The sequence below is a fragment of the Trichosurus vulpecula genome, chromosome 8 (genome assembly GCF_011100635.1).
Source record: "Trichosurus vulpecula isolate mTriVul1 chromosome 8, mTriVul1.pri, whole genome shotgun sequence".
Taxonomy (NCBI): Eukaryota; Metazoa; Chordata; class Mammalia; order Diprotodontia; family Phalangeridae; genus Trichosurus; species Trichosurus vulpecula.
Genome location: NC_050580.1, coordinates 31,398,422 through 31,420,460, shown reverse-complemented (window position 1 = coordinate 31,420,460; position 22,039 = coordinate 31,398,422). Strand labels below are relative to the sequence as shown.

Sequence of the window (22,039 nt, the reverse complement as noted above, 5' to 3'; positions counted from 1 at the left end):
GGGCTGGACCACTTCACAGCTCCACCAGTGATGGATCAATGTCCCTGTTTTCCCACATCCCCTCTAGTATTTGTCATTTTCCCTTTTTTTTCAGCCTAGCTTGATAGGTATGATATAGAACCACAATCAAATCTTCCTGTTTACATCTTTTTCTCATTTGGCAATTGGAATGACTCTTATTTTTATGAATTTGCCTCAGTTCTCTATCTAGCTCAGAAATGAGACCTTTATCAGAGAAACTCACTGCAAAGAGTTTTCTCCCAATTTCCTGCTTTTCTTTTAACTTTAGCTTTATTGGCTTTGTTTGTGCAAAAACTTTTTAATTTCATGTAATCAAAATTGTCCATTTTACCTCCTGTGAACCTCTCTCTTGTTTGATCATACACACTTCGCCTATCCATAGATCCAACAGATAAATTCTTCCATGATCCTCTAATTTGTTTATGATGTCACCCCTTTATGACTAAATCATGTACCTGTTTGAAGCTTATCTTAGTATATGATGTGAGATGTTGGTCTATACCTAGTTTCTCCCAGACTTGTTTGCATTTTTCCCAATAGTTTTTGTCAAACAGCAAATTCTTCCCCAAATTGCTGGAATCTTTAGGTTTTATCAAACAGCAGGCTGCTAGGCTTTTTTGCCTAGTTTGGAGTATATTGTTCCATGATGAATCTGTCTATTTCTTAGCCAGGACTAAATCGTCTTGATGATCACAGCTCTGGAATATAATTTGAAATGTTGTATGTAAAATACTTGCCAGTGGATTGGTTGTCTTGTATTTCTGGGCCTGTCTTGTATCAGAATGAATTTCTCTGCATTCTCATGGTAATGGATGTGGAATTGTACACTTCGGTCATCTTCCTAGGTTACCAAAGTGGACGTGGAGACTGAGCTTCAGACATACAAACAGTCTCGTCAGGGACTGGACGAGATGTACAACGAAGCCCGCAGACAGCTCCGAGAAGAATCCCAGTTACGACAGGTGAGCGCCACTGATGTTGAAGTAGCAGAGATGTTGGGAAGAGAAAGGCTTAAGCACTACTCAAACACTAATGCATTTTTGCAGCGTGTTCATTTTCTGGTGTTTTTCCCTCTCCTAGAGCCCTACCTTGTAACAAAAGCACTTAGCCAGCATTGATGTAGATGGTGACTGTGTCTGAGAGTGTGTGTCTGTTCTACATTTGTAGCCTCCCATGTTTCTGCCAAGGGGAGGGAAGGATGACCCAGGATCAGATGAATAATCTGTACAAAGAACTTTATAACCTAAGGATGTCACAGAAATGGCAGCCGTTATCATTATTATCAACACCACCATCATAATTATCATCCATCTCTTGGGATGACTTGTTCTGTCCTTTTTCCTGTGTGTAACTTCATTTGTTTTCATTGAAAAATAACCTTGTTTGAAGATTTAATTCTAAAAAACAATTCCCCTCTATTCACCTTTACTTTAAAAAACAATCCAGAAAACTTCTTAAGCACTAACTGTGTGCACCAGCCTGGGTTCTAGAAAAGGTAAAAAGATTAAATAGGACACGGCCCTTCACTCACTGAGCTTATCTAGGATGTATGCAGTATGTAAACAATATATATGATGATGAGTTTATGAGAAAAGTGCAAATCTATGGCAAGCGGGTGTAGCCCAAAGAGTGATGGATTTGAAGGCCCAAAGCCTGGTTCATATCCCAGCTCTCCTCCCTACTATTGCCCCTGTAACCTTGGGCTAGGCACCAAGGCCCTTTGGGCCTCCGTTTGCCCAATGGTAAAATGAGGGGCTTGAACTGGGATAGTTCCCACGGCCCCATTGACCTCTACACTCTATCATTCTGTTAGTTAACCCTTGAATTGTGCGTGTGCTCAAATTTCAGGATGTGGAAAATGAGCTTATGGTGCAAGTCAGCATGAAACATGAAATCGAGCTTGCCATGAAGTTGCTGGAAAAAGACATCCACGAGAAACAAGATACTCTTATAGGCCTTCGACAACAACTGGAGGATGTTAAAGCAATTAACATAGAGATGTATCAGAAGCTGCAGGTAAAGAAACATCCTCACAAGCTGAGGAAGAGCCAGTGTGAGGTTTGGGGATTGGAGGTCACGCAGCAGATGGAGGAGGCATCGGGGTGGGCAGCCACCTGCACGTATGGACCCCTGGGAGCTAAAGTCTCTGCCACTAGAGGGCAGCAGAGGGCATTGGGGGGGGGGCAGAGGGGGCGCCTGGAGCCAGGAAGGCCTGACCTCAACACCAGCCTCTGTTAGCTTCCATTCCCTCACCTGAACGATGGGAATAATAGTAGCAGCCCCTAGTGCACAGGGCTGTGCTTCGCATACCTAGCGATCGTCATCATCACAAAGAAGCAGAAATGTCTAGGTGGCAGTGACAAGGAATCCTTTTTTAGGCATTAATGCCTTCTCTCTATTTCCTCGGCATTAGGGAAGACCGGAATGGGTAAAACTAACGCCATGCTAGCAGGATCTGAATGCAAACACTGCAGTGGTCTCTTTGGTCCTTGTGATGCCACAAGCTGCCGCCTTTTCTGCTTTGATCAGATGATTGCCACTTTTATTGACCCTTTGCTTTGAATGCCCCTGTACGTCAGAAGGCTTGCATGCCAAAGCAATTAAAAAACTAGCTCAGATGCCTTTTAAGGGGGTGCGCACTGTTACCTTGGGACAACATTGAAGGAAAATAATATCACCTGAGTTTTTGTTTTTCTTTTTTTGCCCATCAATATATTAAATGATTAATAATACTTCCCATTACTAAAAATTGGAGTTAATTTACTCTATTAATGAACAGTCTGGTAAAAAAAACGAATGTGTTAAAGTGTTAGGATTTAGTAATCTCCAGATCATCGCAGCTTTAATGTTTTCAACTAGGGCTCAGAAGAGGGCATGAAAGAAAAGAATGAAATGATCGGTCGCCTGGAGGATAAGACCAACAGGATCACTGCTGCCATGAAGCAGCTGGAGCAGAGGTAGGGCCCCCACAGCATTTGCTTCTTACCCATCCTTTCCACTTGTTCCCCCTGACTGCGCCTGCTGCCCGCCACCCGCCAAAAGCTGCCTTTCTAGCAAAGCTGTATAGGCTAATGACCTGTTGCGGAGAAACTGGCAGGATTTTACCTTTGGTTTTTGTTGTTTGGAGATAGTTGTCTTGTAGGGGAAAAAACCAAGGGTAAAATGAAAAGATCTCTCTGACTTGAGCGCATCTTGACTGTCATCTCCACTGTCTCTCCTCATGTACCTGTCTAGAAACAGGCATTTCGAGTAGGCCTTTAAGGTGTGTTTCTTCCTGCTTGTTCCCTCATCTCTAAAATGGGGGTTTCGGATCAGACGATCTCTAAGGTCCCTTTGAGCTCTAGTAGCCTGTTGTCTGTCACTTTCCACACTGGCCACAGCAGAACGCCATTAGTTATTCCTAGGTGCTAGGGGGTTGATTGTGAGGTATATTTGGCCTACAAGTATGCCAGTTTTTACATCCAAGTATGTAAAACCATTTGGAGTATTTAACATCTGATGTACAGACACTTAGATAAAAGATGCTTACAGATGTTAAAATAGTATCCATCAAGGTCAAGTGTAGCAGGTGGGATTTTTCGTGTTTATTGTTGGAAAATGTAATAGACCTCCATTACCCTGTCATATTGGTGTCAACATATGTCTTACCATTGCTTTCTTTGAATCTACCGATGAAAAACATAACTATTTAAAGCTTTATTGACATGAATATTCTTTTATTGACATCCTCTTTTCTTTCTTCTTTTTTTCTTTTCTCTTCTGTTTTGTTTCTTTTATCCCCATTTTTACATTTTGGACATTTTTATTACTTCTCTCTTGCCTTTGATTTCCGTCCATCCCATCCCCCCTGAAGTGATAAAGATTTATTAACTCAAACTAGGACTATTGCGATGTCATTTGTGAAGTGTGCCAGCAGTGACACGCAGCCCCAGTACAAACTGGTCAAAGATATATCTTTCTGAAGCCGCCTCATGCCTGTTGCATCTAAAAATTCTAAAAGGGTGTTTGCATTTGTACAGCTTGTTAAATATAAAAGAAAAGGATGTGATGAAATACTACAAAAGGGTGTTGGGAAGCCCCTGGACTCTCTTTGCTGGGGTAACACACTGCCATCAAGTGAGCGTGTGGATTTGGATTCCCCCCAGACTTCACCGCACTCAGACTCATTCTGAGTTTTGAGCCATTGCAGGTCAGGGTTGTCAAACACAGCCTTCTCATCTTCCACCTACTTTTTAATGTAAAGTACAACATTGTTTAAAATTAAATTAACCTTTGTTTCCACATTGCCCTGACACTGATTTTTTTTCCTTTGGCATTCTCTTTCCCTTATGGCTGTACCCTGATTTTACAGCATTTTTAAACATCAGTTTGTTACACACACCTTGCCTGCTTTGTGCTTGAGTATCTTTCCTGTTTGCCACTTTTTTTAAGCCTTCTTGGACAGTAGCACAATATTAAGTCTTGCCTTGCTGGGCCTGACAAAACAGAAATCCCCTTAAACCTTATAGGAAAGCTATGGGGAGTTTACAAATTCCTGAATTTGTGTTTTGTTTTAGCCTTCCAAGACATAAATTCAGTGGTGGTTTCCCTTCCTTATTCACCTGGGAAAATAGCACCTTCTGCAGAAGCCTAAGGGAAATCCTATTTCTGTGACTCCAAAGTTGCAATTGTGAAAGGAAATTAAGCAGGTGGAATATGACTCATGAGACGTCAATCACTATTGCACCTTCCAATTAGAGTCACATTTTTCAGGATTATTTTGGAGAGCTTCAGCTTCAAACCTGTAAAGTCAAATTTTTAAAAATTTCTCATAGCAGAAGCTGTGGGTGAACAGAACAGAAAAAAATAAGCACAGGTTTTGAAAAAAAGATAGGAAAGCAAAGTCCCAAACATGGAAGAAACGAAAAATGATAAACACAATATTTTTAGCTAATCACTTTTAATGCATTTGGTGGTGGGAGCGTGTGGTCTAGGAGCCACAGTGCCAACTATCAGAGAAATTTTCTTAAATTAAAAAAAAAACTAACACAAAAACCAATAGCCCTACGGTCATTCAGTAAGGACAGGGAGAATGCTGCAGCGTGTGCTGCTGTCGGGGGTGGGCGCCGTTCTCTGCTCTTGGCCGTATTACGCAGTAACGTCGTGGCTCCTGTATTTCATACAACATGTAGCGCATTGCAGCTTCTTTGCTTAATTAGTACTGATAATGAAAGGGCTGTACTTGGCAGTTTTTTTAAAAGGCAGTGATGCACATACTTACTTTGTAATCTAGACGAAACTCCATGTAAGTGATAAAAGTTGTACTGCTTTGCATTGTTAATCATAAACAAGAAATAAAGTAAATCTGAAGACCGTGTCCTGGGTGTGTTATACGGCATAATGAAAGTCATGGAAGCCATTTTTAGGCATTGTGTGGCTCTTTCTCATTTGAGTTTGTAAGTTTCCCCCAGACTTTGTTTTTGTTTAGAAATGTTTCTATTTCCCCATTTTTCTTTTATTTGTCTTCTTCACCCTTTTACACCCTAGTTCTAGCCTCAGTTTTACCCAAAGTTGATTTGAATTACACCAGATTGCAGCAAGCAGAGAAGGCTCAAATGGAAGCCAAGAATGAGGATGAGAAATATGAACAAGAGTGTCTGAGTCAGTCTGACAGCCTGCAGAAACAGATATCCCGAAAGGAGACACAGCTGTAAGTATCCTCTTCCCTTTTGTCCAGAGAAGTATGTGGAGGGTGTGTATGTGCGTGTGTGAGTTTGTGTACGTGTGTGTGTGAGTTTGTGTACGTGTGTGTGTGAGTTTGTGTACGTGTGTGTGCGCTCGCGTGCGATGGGTAAGTCCCCCATCATCGCTTTGTCTTGTATTCCCTTTTTTGTGGTGGTGGGTTTTCTCCCATTAGAATGTAATTGGGAAAGGACTGAGTTGTTCTTGTCTTCATTTCTCCAGCGCCCTGTGAGGTGCTTAGAACACAGACACTTAATCCATTTTTGTGGATTGTTTGGTGTTGCCAGTATCTTTTTGAAAACCACATTTGTTGATGGCGGCCGTAGACGTCTCCTGATGCTGCCATTATTTCATATATGACAGTCTGTGAGCTAATGTTCTTGGAATTGTTTGACCGTCAGTAAGTACGTTTATGGTGTTGTCACTTAATGGATGCCAGTGAGGAAGGAAGTCCCACAAAACTGAGGGCTGTTTTTGTGCCTTTCTTTGTTTCATGAATTGCCAAGGCTAACAAATGAACTTTATGGTAGTCAGGTAGGTTTGTCCGTGGAAAGAAGAATGCATCTGTTGCCTAGATCATACTCAGATGGCTTTTGCCCCAGAGGATTTGCCAAAGCTTGTTCTTCAATGGGATAACCTTCAGAATCCCAGGATCACCTCTTCCCCATGGTGTAGCATTCAAACAAGAGCTTGTCCGAGTTGTATTGGCTACTAGTATGAAATCTAGATTCATCCCACTAGAGAATATGTTGAACTTGAATGGTAATACATATTACTTAAAAATAAGTGCTAACTTTTTGCAGAAACATTGGGACTAATATTCAGAACAGCAACAGTAATTTGGTATGGTACCCAATATTCCCTTTTAACACACTTGAAGCCAGTGAACATTTTTTTACTGTTTAGTAGCATCATGCTCATTTCTGGAGCTATGAAGACCAAAAAACCCCACACAGAACAGCTGCTGCCTTTCAGGAGCTTACATTCCACTGGAGACAAACAACATGTACTCAGATAAATGCAAATATAGACCAAATAAATGCACAGTTATTTCAGGGGCAGGAGAGTACTGACAACTGGGCAGTCATGGGAAATGCCTTGGGTGGGATCCTCGTGTGGTGAGCTGGAGATTCTGAGGTGAAGAAAAAGCCTGTGCAAAAGGTGTGGAGACCAAAGAGAGAATGGTCATGGAGGAGGAAGTTCAAGTAAGCCACCTTAGATGGAGTGATGTCACCTCAGTCTGAAAAGGCAGGATGGGTCATTCCCACCTTCACATCTGACCTCGGACACTGGTTAGCCGTGTGGCCCTGGGCAAGTCACTTACCCACAGTTTGTCTCAGTTTCCTCACCTGTAAAATGGGGATAATAATAGTGCCTGCCTCCAAGGTGGCTGTGAGGCTCAGATGGGACAATGTAGCTCAGCACGGTGCCCACAGGCACTGTATGAACGTGAGCTGTTATTAGTTTTATGAATGGGGTAGAATGATATTTGTGCGCTTTGTGACACAGTGTTTTGGTTGGTTTTATTAAGCTTTAACAAACATTTTTTAAAAGGGAAAGCTTGCTGAGTAGGAGAGGGATATATTTTGAGATGAATGTTTCACAGAAGCAAAAAGCATCCCCAATGCTGAAAAGAAGAAGGTGAGGAGCCATGTTATAAAGAGCCTTAAGTATCAGGCAGAGGAGTTTGTAGTTTTCCTTAGAGGGGAACACTTGAGGAGCAGAGAAGAGTCAGCTGTGCAGGCAGAGGCCCTGAGTGTGGGGGCAGGAAGAGAAGAGGAAAACATGCCTGAGGTGACCCTGAGCGCTACAAGGAGGGTGATGCCCTTGACAGAAGAAACCAGGGAAGAGGTTGGGTTTGGGGAGCAGGAGAGAGATGAGGCCCATTGTGGACATGATGTGTTCGAGGTGCAGGCAGGCAGCAGTCTTTTGGGGGGTGGGAAAGGAGTTTTGGAGAAGGGCTAGTGCTGAATATGTAGCTTTTTGAATCATCCGCCTAGAAAGAAGAGAAGAAGATCTGGGATAATCTTAGGATATCCAGGGCACATATGATGGGACTTGTGACTAGAGTGGCCAGGTGGGTAGGAGGAAAACCAGGAGAGAGTATCATCACAGACACCCAGCAGGAGTGGCTGGTCAACAGTTTCAAATGCTATGGAGATATCCAATTGGGTGAAAATGGAGAAGAACCCTCTAGATTTAGCAGTTAAGAGATTATTGGCAATTTTGGAGAAATCAAGTGGTGCAGCCAGTGGAGCCAGTCTGGTCAGAAGCCAGACTGTGAGTGGGATGGGAGGGAATGAAGATAGCAGAGATAACCATTTTTAGGTGAAAGGCTGTGGAAAGGAGGAAGAAGAGAGGAACCAGCAGCTGAAGTGGTAGGTTCAGGTGAAGGTCACCAAAGGCAGGGCAGTTTGGGCATGTGTGGAGGCAGCAGGGAAGGAGCCAGGGGATGAAGAGGAGACTAACTAGTGGAAAGGAGGGATAAGCAAAAAAAATGTGGGATTGATAGGTTGCCTTTGGCCAGAAGGACTCCATCATCTGAGGCTGGAACAGAGAGAATGGGAGAGTGTCGAGTATATTCAGACACTAAAAATGGGGAGGAGAGGAAGCTCATGATGAATAGCCTCAAATGTTTCAGTGAAATGTGAGCCCTCTGCTCAAAGGAGGGGCTGAAGGAGCGGTGAAGGTATTTTTTTTTTTTCAGATTTAATGATTTTTATTTGATATTTTTTAGTTTTCAGCATTGATTTCCATAAGATTTTGAGTTACAAATTTTCTCCCCATTTCTACCCTCCCCCCCACTCCAAGATGGCATATATTCTGACTGCCCCATTCCCCAGTCAGCCCTCCCTTCTGTCACCCCATGCCTCCTCCCCCCCATCCCCTTTCCCTTTACTTTCTTGTAGGGCAAGATAGATTTCTATGCCCCATTGCCTGTATATCTTGTTTCTGAGTTGCATGCAAAAACAACTTTTTTTTTTTGAGCATCTGCTTTTAAAACTTTGAGTTCCAAATTCTCTCCCCTCTTCCCTCCCCACCCACTGTCCCTAAGAAGGCAAGCAATTCAACATCGACCACACAAGTATCATTATGTAAAACCCTTCCACAATACTCATGTTGTGAAAGACTAACTATATTTCCCTTCATCCAATCCTGTCCGCCTTTATTCAGTTTTCTCCCATGACCCTGTCCCTTTTCCAGAATGTTTGCTTTTGATTAACTCTTCCCCCATCTGCCCTCCCTTCTATCATTCTCCCTTTTTTATCCCCCTCCCCCTACTTTCATGAGGGGTAAGATACCCAATTAAGTGTGTATGTTATTCCCTCCTCAAGTCAAATCAGATGAGAGCCAAGATTCACTCATTCCCCCTCAGCTGCCCCATTTTCCCTTCCAATGAACTGCTTTTTCTTGCCACTTTTATGTGAGATAATTTACCCCATTCTACGTCTCTCTTTCTCCCTCTCTCAATATATTCCTCTCTTATCCCTTAATTTAATTTTATTTTTTTAGATATCTTCCCTTCATATTCAATTCATCCTGTGCCCTCTGTCTATGTATATTCCCTTCAACTACCCTAATACTGAGAAAGGTCTCATGAATTACACACATCATCTTTCCATGTAGGAATGTAAACAAAACAGTTCAACTTCAGTAAGTTCCTTATGATTTCTCTTTCTTGTTTACCTTTTATGCTTCTCTTGATTCTTGTGTTTGAAAGTCAGATTTTCTATTCAGCTCTGGTCTTTTCATTGAGAAAGCTTGAAAGTCCTCTATTTTATCGAAAATCCATATTTTGCCTTGGAGCATGATACTCAGTTTTGCTGCATAGGTGATTCTTGGTTTCAACTCCAACTATTTTGACCTCCAGAATATCATATTCCAAGCCCTTTGATCCCTTAATGTGGAAGATGCTAGAACTTGTGTTATCCTGATTGTGTTTCCACAATACTCAAATTGTTTCTTTCTGCCTGCTTGCAGTATTTTCTCTTTGACCTGGGAATTCTGAAATTTGATGACTATTCCTAGGAGTTTGGGGGATCTTTTTCAAGAGGCAATTGGTGGATTCTTTCAGTTTGTATTTTACCCTCTGGCTCTCGAATATCAGGGCAATTTTCCTTGATAATTTCTTGAAAGATGGTGTCTAGGCCCTTTTTTTGATCATGGCTTTCAGGTAGTCCAGTAATTTTTAAATGATCTCTCCTGGATCTATTCTCCAGGTCAGTGGTTTTTCCAATGAGATATTTCACATTGTCTTCCATTTTTTCATTCCTTTGGTTCTGTTTTATATTATCTTGATTTCTCATAAAGTCACTAGCTTGCACTTGTTCCAATCTAATTTTTAAGGTAGTATTTTCTTCAGTGGTCTTTTGGACCTTCTTTTCCATTTGGCTAATTCTGCCTTTCAAGGCATTCTTCTCCTCATTGTCTTTTTGGAGCTCTTTTGCCATTTGAGTTAGTCTATTTTTTAAGATGTTGTTTTCTTCAATATTTTTGGGGGTCTCCTTCAGCAAGTCATTGACTTGTTTTTCATGGTTTTTTGCATCACTCTCATTTCTCTTCCCAATTTTTCCTCTACTTCTCTTACTTGCTTTTCCATATCCCTTTTGAGCTCTTCCATGGCCTGGGACTAATTCATATTTTTCTTGGAGGCTTTTGGTGTAGGCTCTTGCACTTTGTTGACTTCTTCTGGCTGTATGTTTTTGTCTTCTTTGTCACCAAAAAAAGATTCCAAAGTCTTGAGTGTGAATCTGGGTCTGTTTTCACTGCCTGTTCATGTTCCCAGCCAAGTACTTGACCGTTGAGATTTTTGTCAAGGTATGACTTCTTATAGAGTAGAGAGTACTTTGTCCCAAGCTTGAGGGGCTGCGCTGCTTTTTTCAGAGCTACTTCTACACAGCAAGCTCTGCCACACCAGTGCTCCTCCTCCCCCAAGAACTGCCAACTTAGACCTCGGCTCAGATCCAAGCAGGCTGTGCACTCCCACTCTAATCTGCCACTTAATTCCTCCCACCAGGTGGGCCTGGGGCTGGAAGCAACTGCAGCTGGAGCTCTGGAAGCAGGCTCAGAGCTGCACCACCTCCACCACCCCCGGGGTAGTGGCCAACTGTGAACTCCTTTCACTCTGATTTAGTAGTTTTTCCCACTAACCTGCTCTGTTATCTTTGGCATTTGTGGGTTGAGAAGTCTGGTAACTGCCACAGCTCACTGATTCAAGACGCTAGGGCCTGTTCTGCCTGCCTCCCTGTCTGGTTGGTCCTGGTGCGGCCCATGCTGGTCTCTGCTCCACTCCGCTCCCAGGTCTGTGCAATAGACCCTTCCCAGCGACTATCCAGGCTGTCCTGGGCTGGAGCCCTGCTTCCCTCTGTTTTATTGTGGGTTCTGCAGCTCTAGAATTTGTTCAGAGCCATTTTTTATAGGTATTTGGAGGGACCTGGGGGAGAGCTTAAGCAAGTCCCTGCTTTCCGGCCGCCATCTTGGCTCTGCCCCGAAGGTGTCTGAGGAGAAAAAAGGTGGTTTGGAACAGATGCTGTGGGGGATGCCTTTGGGAGTCAGTTAAGCAAGTGCATGAGTAAGGGCTCAGTTGAGATTAAGTACGCAAGTTACCCTTTATAATTGAGTTCAGCAATGTGACAAGCATATGTTGGGTCTTCTTCGCACTTCCTGCCTTATATTACAGTGCATTGGATACAGCTTATGAGACTGGACTCTTCACAAAGGCAGGAGAAGTGTCTTCCTTAAATTTTGTCTGTCTTCCAACACTGAGCATGTTGTGCTACATATAGTAGGTCTTACTGAGCAGCTTATCCCCCCGCTAGGCTGTAAGCTGCTTGACTTAAGGTCTGTCTTATTCAAGTTTCTACTGGTTTCAGAACCTTGCATAGTAGCTACTCAATAAGGAGGGAGTGTCCTAGAGCGAAAAGGCCCAACATCATGGGCCCCTTGAAACCTAGCCTGGGGCCCTTGGACCCAAAGTTAAGAACCCCCAGATTAACTGGATTTGAAGTCAGAAGATCTGAATTTGAATCCTGATTCTACTACTACATGTCCGTGTGACCTCCTATGAATCAGTTGACATTTCTGGGCCTTAGTTTCCTCATCTCTAAACCAAGGGGCTTAGATTACATCTGAAGTTTGTAACCTTGGTTGGAACATGGACCCCTTTGGCAGTCACTCTGGTGAAACCTGTAAACCCTTCTCAGAATCATGTTGTTTTCTTCTAAAATTAATAATTAAAATCTGTGAAAATAAATATATTTTCCCCATTCAATTTCATGGACACCTTGAAACATATTGAGGGGCCCTTGGACCCCAGGTCAGGGACCCCCAGATTAAGTGATCATTCAGGTCCCTTCCAGTTCTAAATCACAGGTTGCTGAACAAGTGACAAAATTAAGCTCTTGAAAGGTGGGAAACAGTCCAGCATCGTAGAGTCTTGGGCTTCCAGTCAGGAAGCCTTCCCTGAATTTGGTTCTTGCCTCTGTTACTAGCAGTGAGATCCTGAACAAGTCTCTTAATGTCTATGAGACTCATCTAGAATACTCATTCCATAGAGTTGTTGTGTGAATAAATGTTTATAAAGGGCTTTACAAATCTTGTAGCGTTATATAAATGCTAGAGTGGTGGCCCTGGAGTCAGGAAGACCTGGGGTCAAATCCTGCCTTCGATAGATGTTCTCTAATCGTGGCACCCCATTTGGTCACTCTGTGCCTCAGTTTCCTCATCTTTAAAATGTGAAGCATGGATCAGATGGCAGCTGAGGTTCCCTCCGGTGCTAGGTCTTGGGTCTATATTGTTTACCCTGTAGAGGTGTCATAGTAGTGTCTAAAGTTTCAACAATCGTTATGGGCAATTGCCAGTCTCAGACTGCCTTGTTCATCTAATTTTGTGAGCTAATACTTTTTCCTTCTTTTTGTACTTTTTCTGTCACTCGAACTTACTGTCCTCTTCCCATCATAACTGCTTCATAGCATCTGTATAATTTGTTTACTGTGTCCTTGGACACAAGGACAGAGCACATTCAGCTTAAGGATTGAATGTCCAAGCCTTACTTTGCAGTATTGGTTCACTTTCTGTTGTAAAATGAGTTTTCATCTCAAAATGGTGGGCAGAAGTTGCTTGCTGATTCTGTGTCCGCTGTGGTGATGGACTTAATCAATAGCTAGTGTCCTTTGTAGATATTTCAGATTTATGGCTTTTTAAATTTGATTGCAGTTAGGTAGTAAAGATGCTGGGCGTTTGGATTTGTGGTACAGATTGGTAGGGAGTCACATAGTGCCTCCAAATTTCTCTGACTTCAAGGATAAGGTGGAACCCTGTGGTGATTAAAATTTAAAAATGTAATTAACTGGTGTTATGTGAACGATACCTATGTTATTCTTTTTATTCATTCCTTTAGCAAGCATTTATTTTTTTAAAAATGTATTTTATTTTCCCCCCAATTATATGTTAAAACAGTTTTTTTAAACATTTAATTTTTTAAAGTGTTGGGTTCCAAATTCTGTCCCTTCTCTCCCTCCCCCCTCCCTGATATAGATATAGGTCATACATGTGCAATTATGTAAAACATTTCCATATTAGCCATTTTGTACAAGAAGACTCAAAGAGAATGAAAGAAAATGAAAAATAGCATGCTTCAGTCTGTATTCAAACAATATCAGTTCCTTCCCTGGTGGGAGATAGTATGCTTCATCAATAGTTCTTTGGCATTGTCTTGGATCATTGTACTGCTGAGAATAGCTAAGTCATTCACAGTTCTTCATTTAACAATGTTGCTGTTACTATGTATAAAGTTCTGGTTCTATTCACTTCACTTTGCATCAGTTCACGTAAGTCCAGGTTTTTCTGAAATCATCCTGCTCATCATTTTTTATAGCACAATAATATTCCATTATAGTCATATCACAGCTTGTTTAGCCATTTCCCAATTGATGGGCATCCCTTTGATTTCCAATTCTTGGCCACCACAAAAAGAGCTGCTATAAATATTTTAGTACAAATAAGTCTTTCCCCTGCCCCTCCCCTTTTTATGTTTATGGGATATAGATCTAGCAGTGGTATTGCTGAATCCAAGGGTTTGCACAGTTTTATAGCCCTTTGAGCATAGTTTCAAATTGCTCTCTGGAATGGTGGATCAGTTCACAACTTCACCAGCAGTGCATTAGTGTTCCTTTTTTGTCATATTAGCCAATCTGATAGGTATCTCAGAGTTTTAACAGGCATTTATTAAATAGTCAGTCAACCAACAAATGTTTGTTTAGCTCTCTATTCCAGAAGAGGAGGAGACAAAGACACAAATGAAACACTATCTGCCCTTAGGGAGCTTACACTCTGATAGAGGAGGCAGCACATACATACATATGTATATCTGAAATAAATAGGAGGTGATTTGAGAGGGAAGGCACTGATGGGGGTGGTGGATCAGAAAAGGCTCTGTGTAGAAGCAGCACCTGAGTATCTCAGAGGCCCAGGTGAAGAAAGAGTGTATTTCAGGGGTGAGGGGCAGCCAGAGGGACGTTGGTATTTAACTCTCGAGAATATAGGGAGCTACTGGAGCTGGTTCAGTAGGGGAATGACATGATCAGATATCTGCTTTAGGGACATCACTAGAGCACCTGTGTGGGGAGTGGTTTGGAGAAGGAAGAGACCTAAGGAAGGAAAACCCACTTGATGACCATTTCATCAAGTTAGAGGTGATGAGAATTTAAACAAGGAGGCCATGAGAGTGGAGGAAAAGGGACGTATGTTGTGAAAAACTTGACAAGATTGGGTCACTGACTGGCTTTGTAGAAGAGTGAAGAGTTAGGGATGATGCCAAGGTTGTGTACCTGGGTGACTGGAAAGGTAGCACAGCCCACAACAGTCAGAGGGAAGTTCAGAAGAGGGGTAGGTTTTGGGGGGCGGGGGGCAGGGTAGCAGAAATATTGAGTTCGATCACGTTTGAGATGCCTATGGGATATGGTTTGAAATGTCATAGGCAGTTAGTTGATAACATGTGACTGGAACTCAGAAAAGGGACTATGGTTTGACATAGAGGTCTGAGTTCCATCAGCTTAGAAGTGGAAATTACTCGTAAGAGCTGAGGAGATCATTGAGAGAGTGTAGGGAGAGAAGAGAAAACAAATGACAAAGCTTTGGGGATGGGATATGGGTGATGATCCAGGAAAGGGGACACAACAAATGCTCAGACAGCTAGGGGCAAATCAGGAGAAAGCAGTATTATGAAAACCAAGAGAGGAGAAGGCTTGTCAGCAGTGCTTCACACATAATAGAGTTAATGTTGAGGTCAAGAAGGATGAGGATTAACAAAAGCAACTGAGAGATTTTTGGTATAGTTGAAGAGAGCAGTTTTAGTTGAGTAATGAGGCTGGAAACTATAAAGGGCAGAGGACCAAAAGGGAAGTGGGGGCAATATGTGTATGTAGCTTTTTCTAGGACTTTGGCTGTTCTAGAGAGGAGAGAGAAAGGATGATAGCCCATGAGGATGGTAGGCCCAAAGTAGGGGGGGGGGTTAAGCATAGGGATAGCTGTAGGCATGTTTTTAGTTAGAAGAAACCACTAGATAGAAAAAGATTAAAGAAGATGAGATGATTGTAAAGTAACTACTGAGAGAGATGGAGGAAGAAGACGGGTTGAGGGTGCATGTACAAGGGTTGTTCCTGGCAAGAAGGGCTGTCTCTTCATTAGAAACTGCTGGAATAAGAGCAGAGAAAATAGCTAAGAATGTCAAGGAGAGAAGAACAGTTGCATGGCAAATGGTTTCTTGTCTTTCAGTAAAGTGTGAGTGGAGGGTGTGTTAAGAAGATGAAGGGAGGGATGCCGTGGGAGCCTTCAGGAAGCAAAAGTAAGCTTGGAACTGCAGAGAAGAGGGTGATTGGGAATCACTTGGGGAGGAATGAAATGATTGCTTTGTTGTGGCAAGGTCTGGTTGAGATTCAATAACAGTGGGTTGCATGACCTCCTCCCCAGTGTACAACAGCAGGTGAGTTGGAACGGATGCAATCGATCATGAGAGTGACCCAAGACTGGAGTTTTTCAAGGTGAGAGCGGCAGGAAGCATAACGTTGAAGTGTTAACTGAAAGGGTCCTACTGTGTGCAAGGCCCTGTTTGGCACCGGAGATCCCCAGAAAATAATGAAACGTCCCTGCCCTGGAGAAACTCAAATTCCATTGAGGGAAACATTATGAACATAGATAACTAAACAAAATACATAAAGTTCAATTCAAATTACTTTGTTTTTTTTTTTTAAATGCAATTTATTTATTTAACATATTTGGTTTTCAGCATTGATTTTCACAACATTTTGAATTACAAATTTTCTCCCCATTTCTACCCTCCCCCCCACTCCAAGATGGCTTATATTCTGGTTGCCCTGTTCCCCAGTCAGCCCTCCCCTCTATCACCCCCCTCCCCTCTCATCCCCTTTTCCCTTCCTTTCTTGTAGGGCAAGATAAATTTCTATGCCCCATTGCCTGTGTATCTTATTTTTTAGTTGCATACAAAAACTTTTTTTGTTTTTGAACATCTGATTTTAAAACTTTGAGTTCCAAATTCTCTTCCCTCTTCCCTTCCCACCCACCCTCCCTAAGAAGTTGAGCAATTCAACCTAGGCCACACATGTATTATTATGTATAACCCTTCCACAATACTCATGTTGTGAAAGGCTAACTACATTTTGCTCCTTCCCAACCCATCCCGCTTTATTGAATTTTTTCTCCCATGACCCTGTCCCCTTTCCAGAGTGTTTCTTTTGATTACCTCCACCCCCATCTGCCCTCCCCTCCATCATCCCCCCGCCTTTTATTTTTTTTTTATCTTCCTCCCTCTTCTTTCCTGTGGGGTAAGATACCCAACTGAGTATGTATGGTATTCCCCCTCAGGCCAAATCTGATGAGAGCAAGGTTCACTCATTCCCCCCTCACCTGCCCTCTCCCCTCCTCCCACAGAACTGCTTCCTCTTGCCACCTTTATGCAAGATAATCCACCCCATTCTATCTCTCCCTATCTCCCTCTCTCAGTATGTTACTCTCTCATCCCTTAATTTCATTTTATTTCTTTTAGATATCTTCCCTTCATCTTCAACTCACCCTGTGTCTGCTCTCTCTCTTTTACATATATATATATATAAACACATATATATATATACACGTACATACACATACATACATATACACATAGATACATACATACATACACATTCACTTATATATATACATAAGCATATATATATATACACATATATATATATATGCATATTCCCTTCAACTACCCTAATACTGAGGTCTCATGAATCATACTCATCATCTTTCCATGTAGGAATGTAAACAAAACAGTTCAACTTTAGTAAGTCCCTTGCAATTTCTGTTTCTTGATTACCTTTTCATGTTTCTCTTGATTCTTGTGTTTGAAAGTCAAATTTTCTATTCAGTTCTGGTCTTTTCACTGAGAAAGCTTGAAAGTCCTCTATTTTATTGAAACTCCATATTTTGCCTTGGAACATGATACTCAGTTTTGCTGGGTAGGTGATTCTAGGTTTTAATCCTCGCTCCATTGACCTCCGGAATATCGCATTCCAAGCCCTTCGATCTCTTAATGTAGAAGCTGCCAGATCTTGGGTTATTCTGATTGGGTTTCCACAATACTCAAATTGTTTCTTTCTGGCTGCTTGCAGTATTTTCTCCTTGATCTGGGAGCTCTGGAATTTGGCAACAATATTCCTAGGAGATTTCTTTTTGGGATCTATTTGAGGAGGCGATCGATGGATTCTTTCAATTTCTATTTTGCCCTGTGGCTCTAGAATATCAGGGCAGTTCTCCTTGATAATTTCTTGAAAGATGGCATCTAGGCTCTTTTTTTGATCATGGCTTTCAGGTAGTCCAATAATTTTTAAATTATCTCTTCTGGATCTATTTTCCAGGTCAGTGGTTTTTCCAAGGAGATATTTCACATTGTCTTCCATTTTTTCATTCCTCTGGTTCTGTTTTATAATATCCTGATTTCTCATAAAGTCACTAGCTTCTACTTGCTCCAATCTAATTTTTAAAGTAGTATTTTCTTCAGTGGTCTTTTGGACCTCCTTTTCCATTTGGCTAATTCTGCCTTTCAAGGCATTCTCCTCATTGTCTTTTTGGAGCTCTTTTGCCATTTGAGTTAGTCTGTTTTTTAAGGTGTTGTTTTCTTCAGTGTATTTTTCAGTATTTTTTTGGGTCTCCTTTAGCAAGTCATTGACTTGTTTTTCATGGTTTTCTCGCATCCTTCTCATTTCTCTTCCCAATTTTTCCTCTACTTCTCTAACTTGTTTTTCCAAATCCTTTTTGAGTTCTTCTATGGCCTGGGGCCAGTTCATGTTTTTCTTGGAGGCTTTTGTTGTAGGCTCTATGACTTCGTTGTCTTCTTTAGGCTGTATGTTTTGGTCTTCTTTGTCACCAAAGAAAGAATCCAAAGTCTGAGACTGAATCTGGGTGCGTTTTCGCTGCCTGGCCATATTCCCAACCAACTAACTTGACCCTTGAGTTTTTCAGTGGGGTATGACTGCTTGTAGACTAACGAGTTCTATGTTCTACGTTTGGGGGGGAGGTGCCAGCTCTGTCAGAGCCGCACTCCTCCTTCCCCAAGGACCCCCAGTCCAGACTGGACTTAGATCTTCAGCAGGCTGTTGCACTCCTGCTCTGATCCGCCACTTAATTCCTCCCACCAGGTGGGCCTGGAGCCGGAAGTAACAGCTGTAGCTGCCGCACCTCCGCTGCCCCCGGGGCTGGAAGCCGAACCGCGAACTCCTTCCACTCCCGCAGCTTTTCCCACTAACCTTCTCCGCAGTCTTTGGTGTTTGTGGGTCGAGGGGTCTGGTAACTGCCGCAGCTCACACATTCAGGGCGCTAGGGCCCCCTCCGCCCGGCCTCTGCTCTGGATCGTCCACGCCGCTCAGGCTGGGCTCCGCTCCACTCCGTTCCCAGCTCCCAGCTCCGTGTGGAATAGACCTCACCCAGAGACCATCCAGGCTGTCCTGGGCTGGAGCCCTGCTTCCCTCTGCTGTTCTGTGGGTTCTGCCGTTCTAGAATTGGTTCAGAGCCATTTTTATAGGTTTTTGGAGGGACTCGGGTACGGAGCTCACTCTAGTCCGTGCTTACCAGCCGCCCAATTCAAATTACTTTGTGAGAGGAGAGAGTCTCAGCAACTGAGTGAATCAGGAGCTGCCTCATATAGTAGGTGCCTCGATAAAAGCCAGAGCTTCTACGAGGGCATTTGAGGCTTGGAGGAAAGCCTGTGGCCAGGCTCAGAGATGGGCTACGTGTAGGGTAGTCTCAGGTGACCTCATTTCAAATCCTTCCTCTGCCACTTAAACAGTGTGGGACATTTTGGGCCTTCCTTTCCTAGGACACTCTTCAGTTCGTTCCAGGTCTAAATTTGTAATCCTACAAACCAATTTTCTCATAATGCCATATTTGCTTTTTCTTCACAATTAAATATCTTATAGAAACAATATGTTCCAGGCCACAAATAAGTTCTGGAGCAAATGGCACTGGCCATTTATGAAGACCTTTTCAAACCTTAAAATGCTAATCATCATTATTATTATTATTATCTATTTTAATTGTGAATTTTAAAAACATCAGCAAATAACAAACAGAAAAAGGGATTGTACATGAAAATAAACTTCAAACTGAAAACAGTATTAACAAGTCCTGCTTGTCTTTGCCATTTTCTGTACTTGATGAACTCTTAAAACAGTGTCACTAAGTGTCCTGAGTCCTGATGTTTTGTTTCTGTTTGTGACTAAAGGGCTCAGTTGGAAACAGATTTGAAGATTGAAAAGGAATGGAGACAAACTTTGCAAGAGGATCTTCAAAAGGAGAACGATGCTCTATCTCATCTCAGAAATGAGACACAACAAATCATTAGTCTTAAAAAAGTAAATCGTGGTAAAACGTTAAAGTTTATTTCATCTGTTCTGTTTAGAAGGAGATGTATTTTCAAGAAAAATTAGAAACAGTCATTTTCACAGCCAGCCACGGTGACAGAATGTATTAGGCATATGAAGTGTTACTTGTGTAAATATTGTGCTAAAATGAAGAGAAAGCTGTAGGCAGAATAGACCCATTATAGTTGGGCATATGAAATGTTATTTGTGTAAATATTTTGCTAAAATGAAAAGAAAGCCGTAGGTAGAATATACCTGTTATAAAGTAGTTGTACCACCCATGGGAAAAAGTCCTTTTTACTTAAAAACTTAGAATGTGTTGCTGAATAGTGGAATGTAGACCATGCAATGTTTTCTTTGTTCTAAGACATCTTTTTAAAAATTGTTTCTGAAGGAGTTTCTGAGTCTCCAGAATGAAAATCAACAGTTGAAAAAAATATACCGGGACCAGGAACAAGCCCTTCAAGAACTTGGCAGCAAGCTCAGCGAGTAACTTTCCTTTTTGACTTTCTTTGAATCAGTAACTTTTAAAAGCATGTGCCTGGTCAGAACCGACAAAGAGCAGATGTGGGGGAGGAGGTGTCTCAGCTGTGCAAACAGAGTGTAAAACCTAAAAGGGTGAGGTGAGCTGTGTGGAATGAATCCAGTTCTTAGAGGAGAGCTGTAAATCAGGCAGGTACATAACTTCACTAGGGTTCTCCTTTGAGTCTGTTCTCCCCTTGTGAGAGCACATGCTGAGGATTCTGTCTGGTTTGGGGTACCATGTTTTAGGGACATTTTCTCTGGAGAGCTTCTAGAAAAAGTTCAGTGACTACTATTTAATTTCACTACTATTTAATAAGCACCTACTGTATGCCAGGTGCTGTGCTAAGAACTGGGAATACAAAAAAAGGCAAAGGACAGAGTCCCTGCCCTCAGGGAGCTCAGAGTCTACCAGGGGAGGCAGCATGTCAACAGCTTTGTACAAAGGAGCTCCTGACAGCACACATTGGAGATGAAGGAGAGTTGAGAAAGGCTTCTTGCTGAAGGTGGAGCTTGAGCTGAAGCGTGAATGAAGCCAGAGAAACCAGGAGGCAGGGGTGAGGAGGAAGCTTGTTCCAGGCCGGGGGGGGGGGGGGCAGAGAGGCAGGTGTCGCTCAATTGCTGAGTACATGGGGAGTGTAAGGTGGGGAGAAGCCAGGTGAGGTAGGGCTGTGAAAGGCAAACAGGATCCTATATTTGGTCCAGCAAGTCACAGGGAGCCATAGGAGTTTATTGAATATGGGAACTGATGTGGTCAGAGCCTGTGTTTTAGGAAGATCAGTTTGACAGCTAAGTGGATGATGTATCAGAGTGGTAAGAGATTGGAAGCTAGGAGACTGAGCAGCAGGCTGTTGTAATGGCCATGGCATGAAGTGATGAGGACCTGCTCCAGGGTGGTTGTGTTGTCAGAAGAGAGAAAGGGACATAAGTGGAAGATGTTATAAAGGCAAAAAGGATGAGGCCTGACCACTGATTGGCTGTGGAGGGGGTGACAGTAAAAAGTTGAGATAGACATCTACGTTACACCTGTGACCAGAAGGATGGTGATACCCTTGGCAGTAATCGGGAAGTTAGGAAGAGGAGAGAGTTTGAGTGGAAAGTTCAGTTTGGACATGTTGAATTTGTGTCTACAGGATGTCCAGTTAGGATGTTTAAAAAACAGTTGGAGATACAATACTGGAGGTGACTGACGAGTAAATCGGAGAGTTGTCTAGCATAGAGATGTTCATTGAAGCCATGGGAGCTGATGAGATCACCAAATGAAATAGGATAGTGAAGAGGACCCAGGACCAAGGCCTTGGGGACACTCATGGCCAGCAAGCATGACCTGGAGGAAGAGCCAGGAAAGGAGACTGAGGAGGAGGGGTCAGCTGGGTAGGAGGAGAACCACAGGAGAGCAGTGTCTTGAAAGCTTAGGAGGTGATACCAGTCAGTATCAGTTGTACAGATCAAAGTCTGTAGAGAAGTCAAGAAGTTGAGGATGGTGGAAAAGCCTTTCAATTTGGCAGCTACGAGATCATTGATAACTGGAGAGAATGTTTTCAGCTGAATGGTGAGGCTGGACGCCAGAATGTAGAGTTAGGAAGAGAGTGAGAAGAAAGGCAGAAGTGCCCATTGTAGACAGCCTTCTCAAGGAGTTTCACCCCAGTAGTGAAGGGAGAGAGGAATGATGGAGTGGAGGTGCAGGGATTAAATGAGGGTAGTTTGAGGATGGGAGGATGAGCCTGTTTGTAGGCAGTAGGGAAGCAGCCAGTATATAAGGAGAAACAGAGAGAGAGTAAGGAATGATAGCAGGGGACAGTGTACCCGCTTGTGCTTTTGGAAGGGTTAGCTCAGCAAGGACTAAGTAGGAAATA

At 42.6% G+C, this 22,039-nt stretch overlaps 1 protein-coding gene across 6 annotated transcripts in view; it reads left to right on the top strand.

Moving 5' to 3' along the window:
* Positions 1–22,039, top strand: part of RUFY2 (RUN and FYVE domain containing 2) — a 59,834-nt gene that overhangs the window by 29,218 nt on the left and 8,577 nt on the right. For 5 of the 6 annotated variants that reach the window (XM_036736780.1, XM_036736781.1, XM_036736782.1 and 2 more), the window contains 6 exons: positions 867–983; positions 1,870–2,037; positions 2,881–2,978; positions 5,591–5,710; positions 19,523–19,652; positions 20,056–20,150. In XM_036736780.1, coding sequence (XP_036592675.1) covers positions 867–983; positions 1,870–2,037; positions 2,881–2,978; positions 5,591–5,710; positions 19,523–19,652; positions 20,056–20,150 — 728 coding nt within the window. Of the gene's footprint in view, positions 1–866; positions 984–1,869; positions 2,038–2,880; positions 2,979–3,874; positions 5,376–5,590; positions 5,711–19,522; positions 19,653–20,055; positions 20,151–22,039 lie in introns of those variants that run through there. The other variant, XM_036736784.1, reaches the window with a different exon arrangement.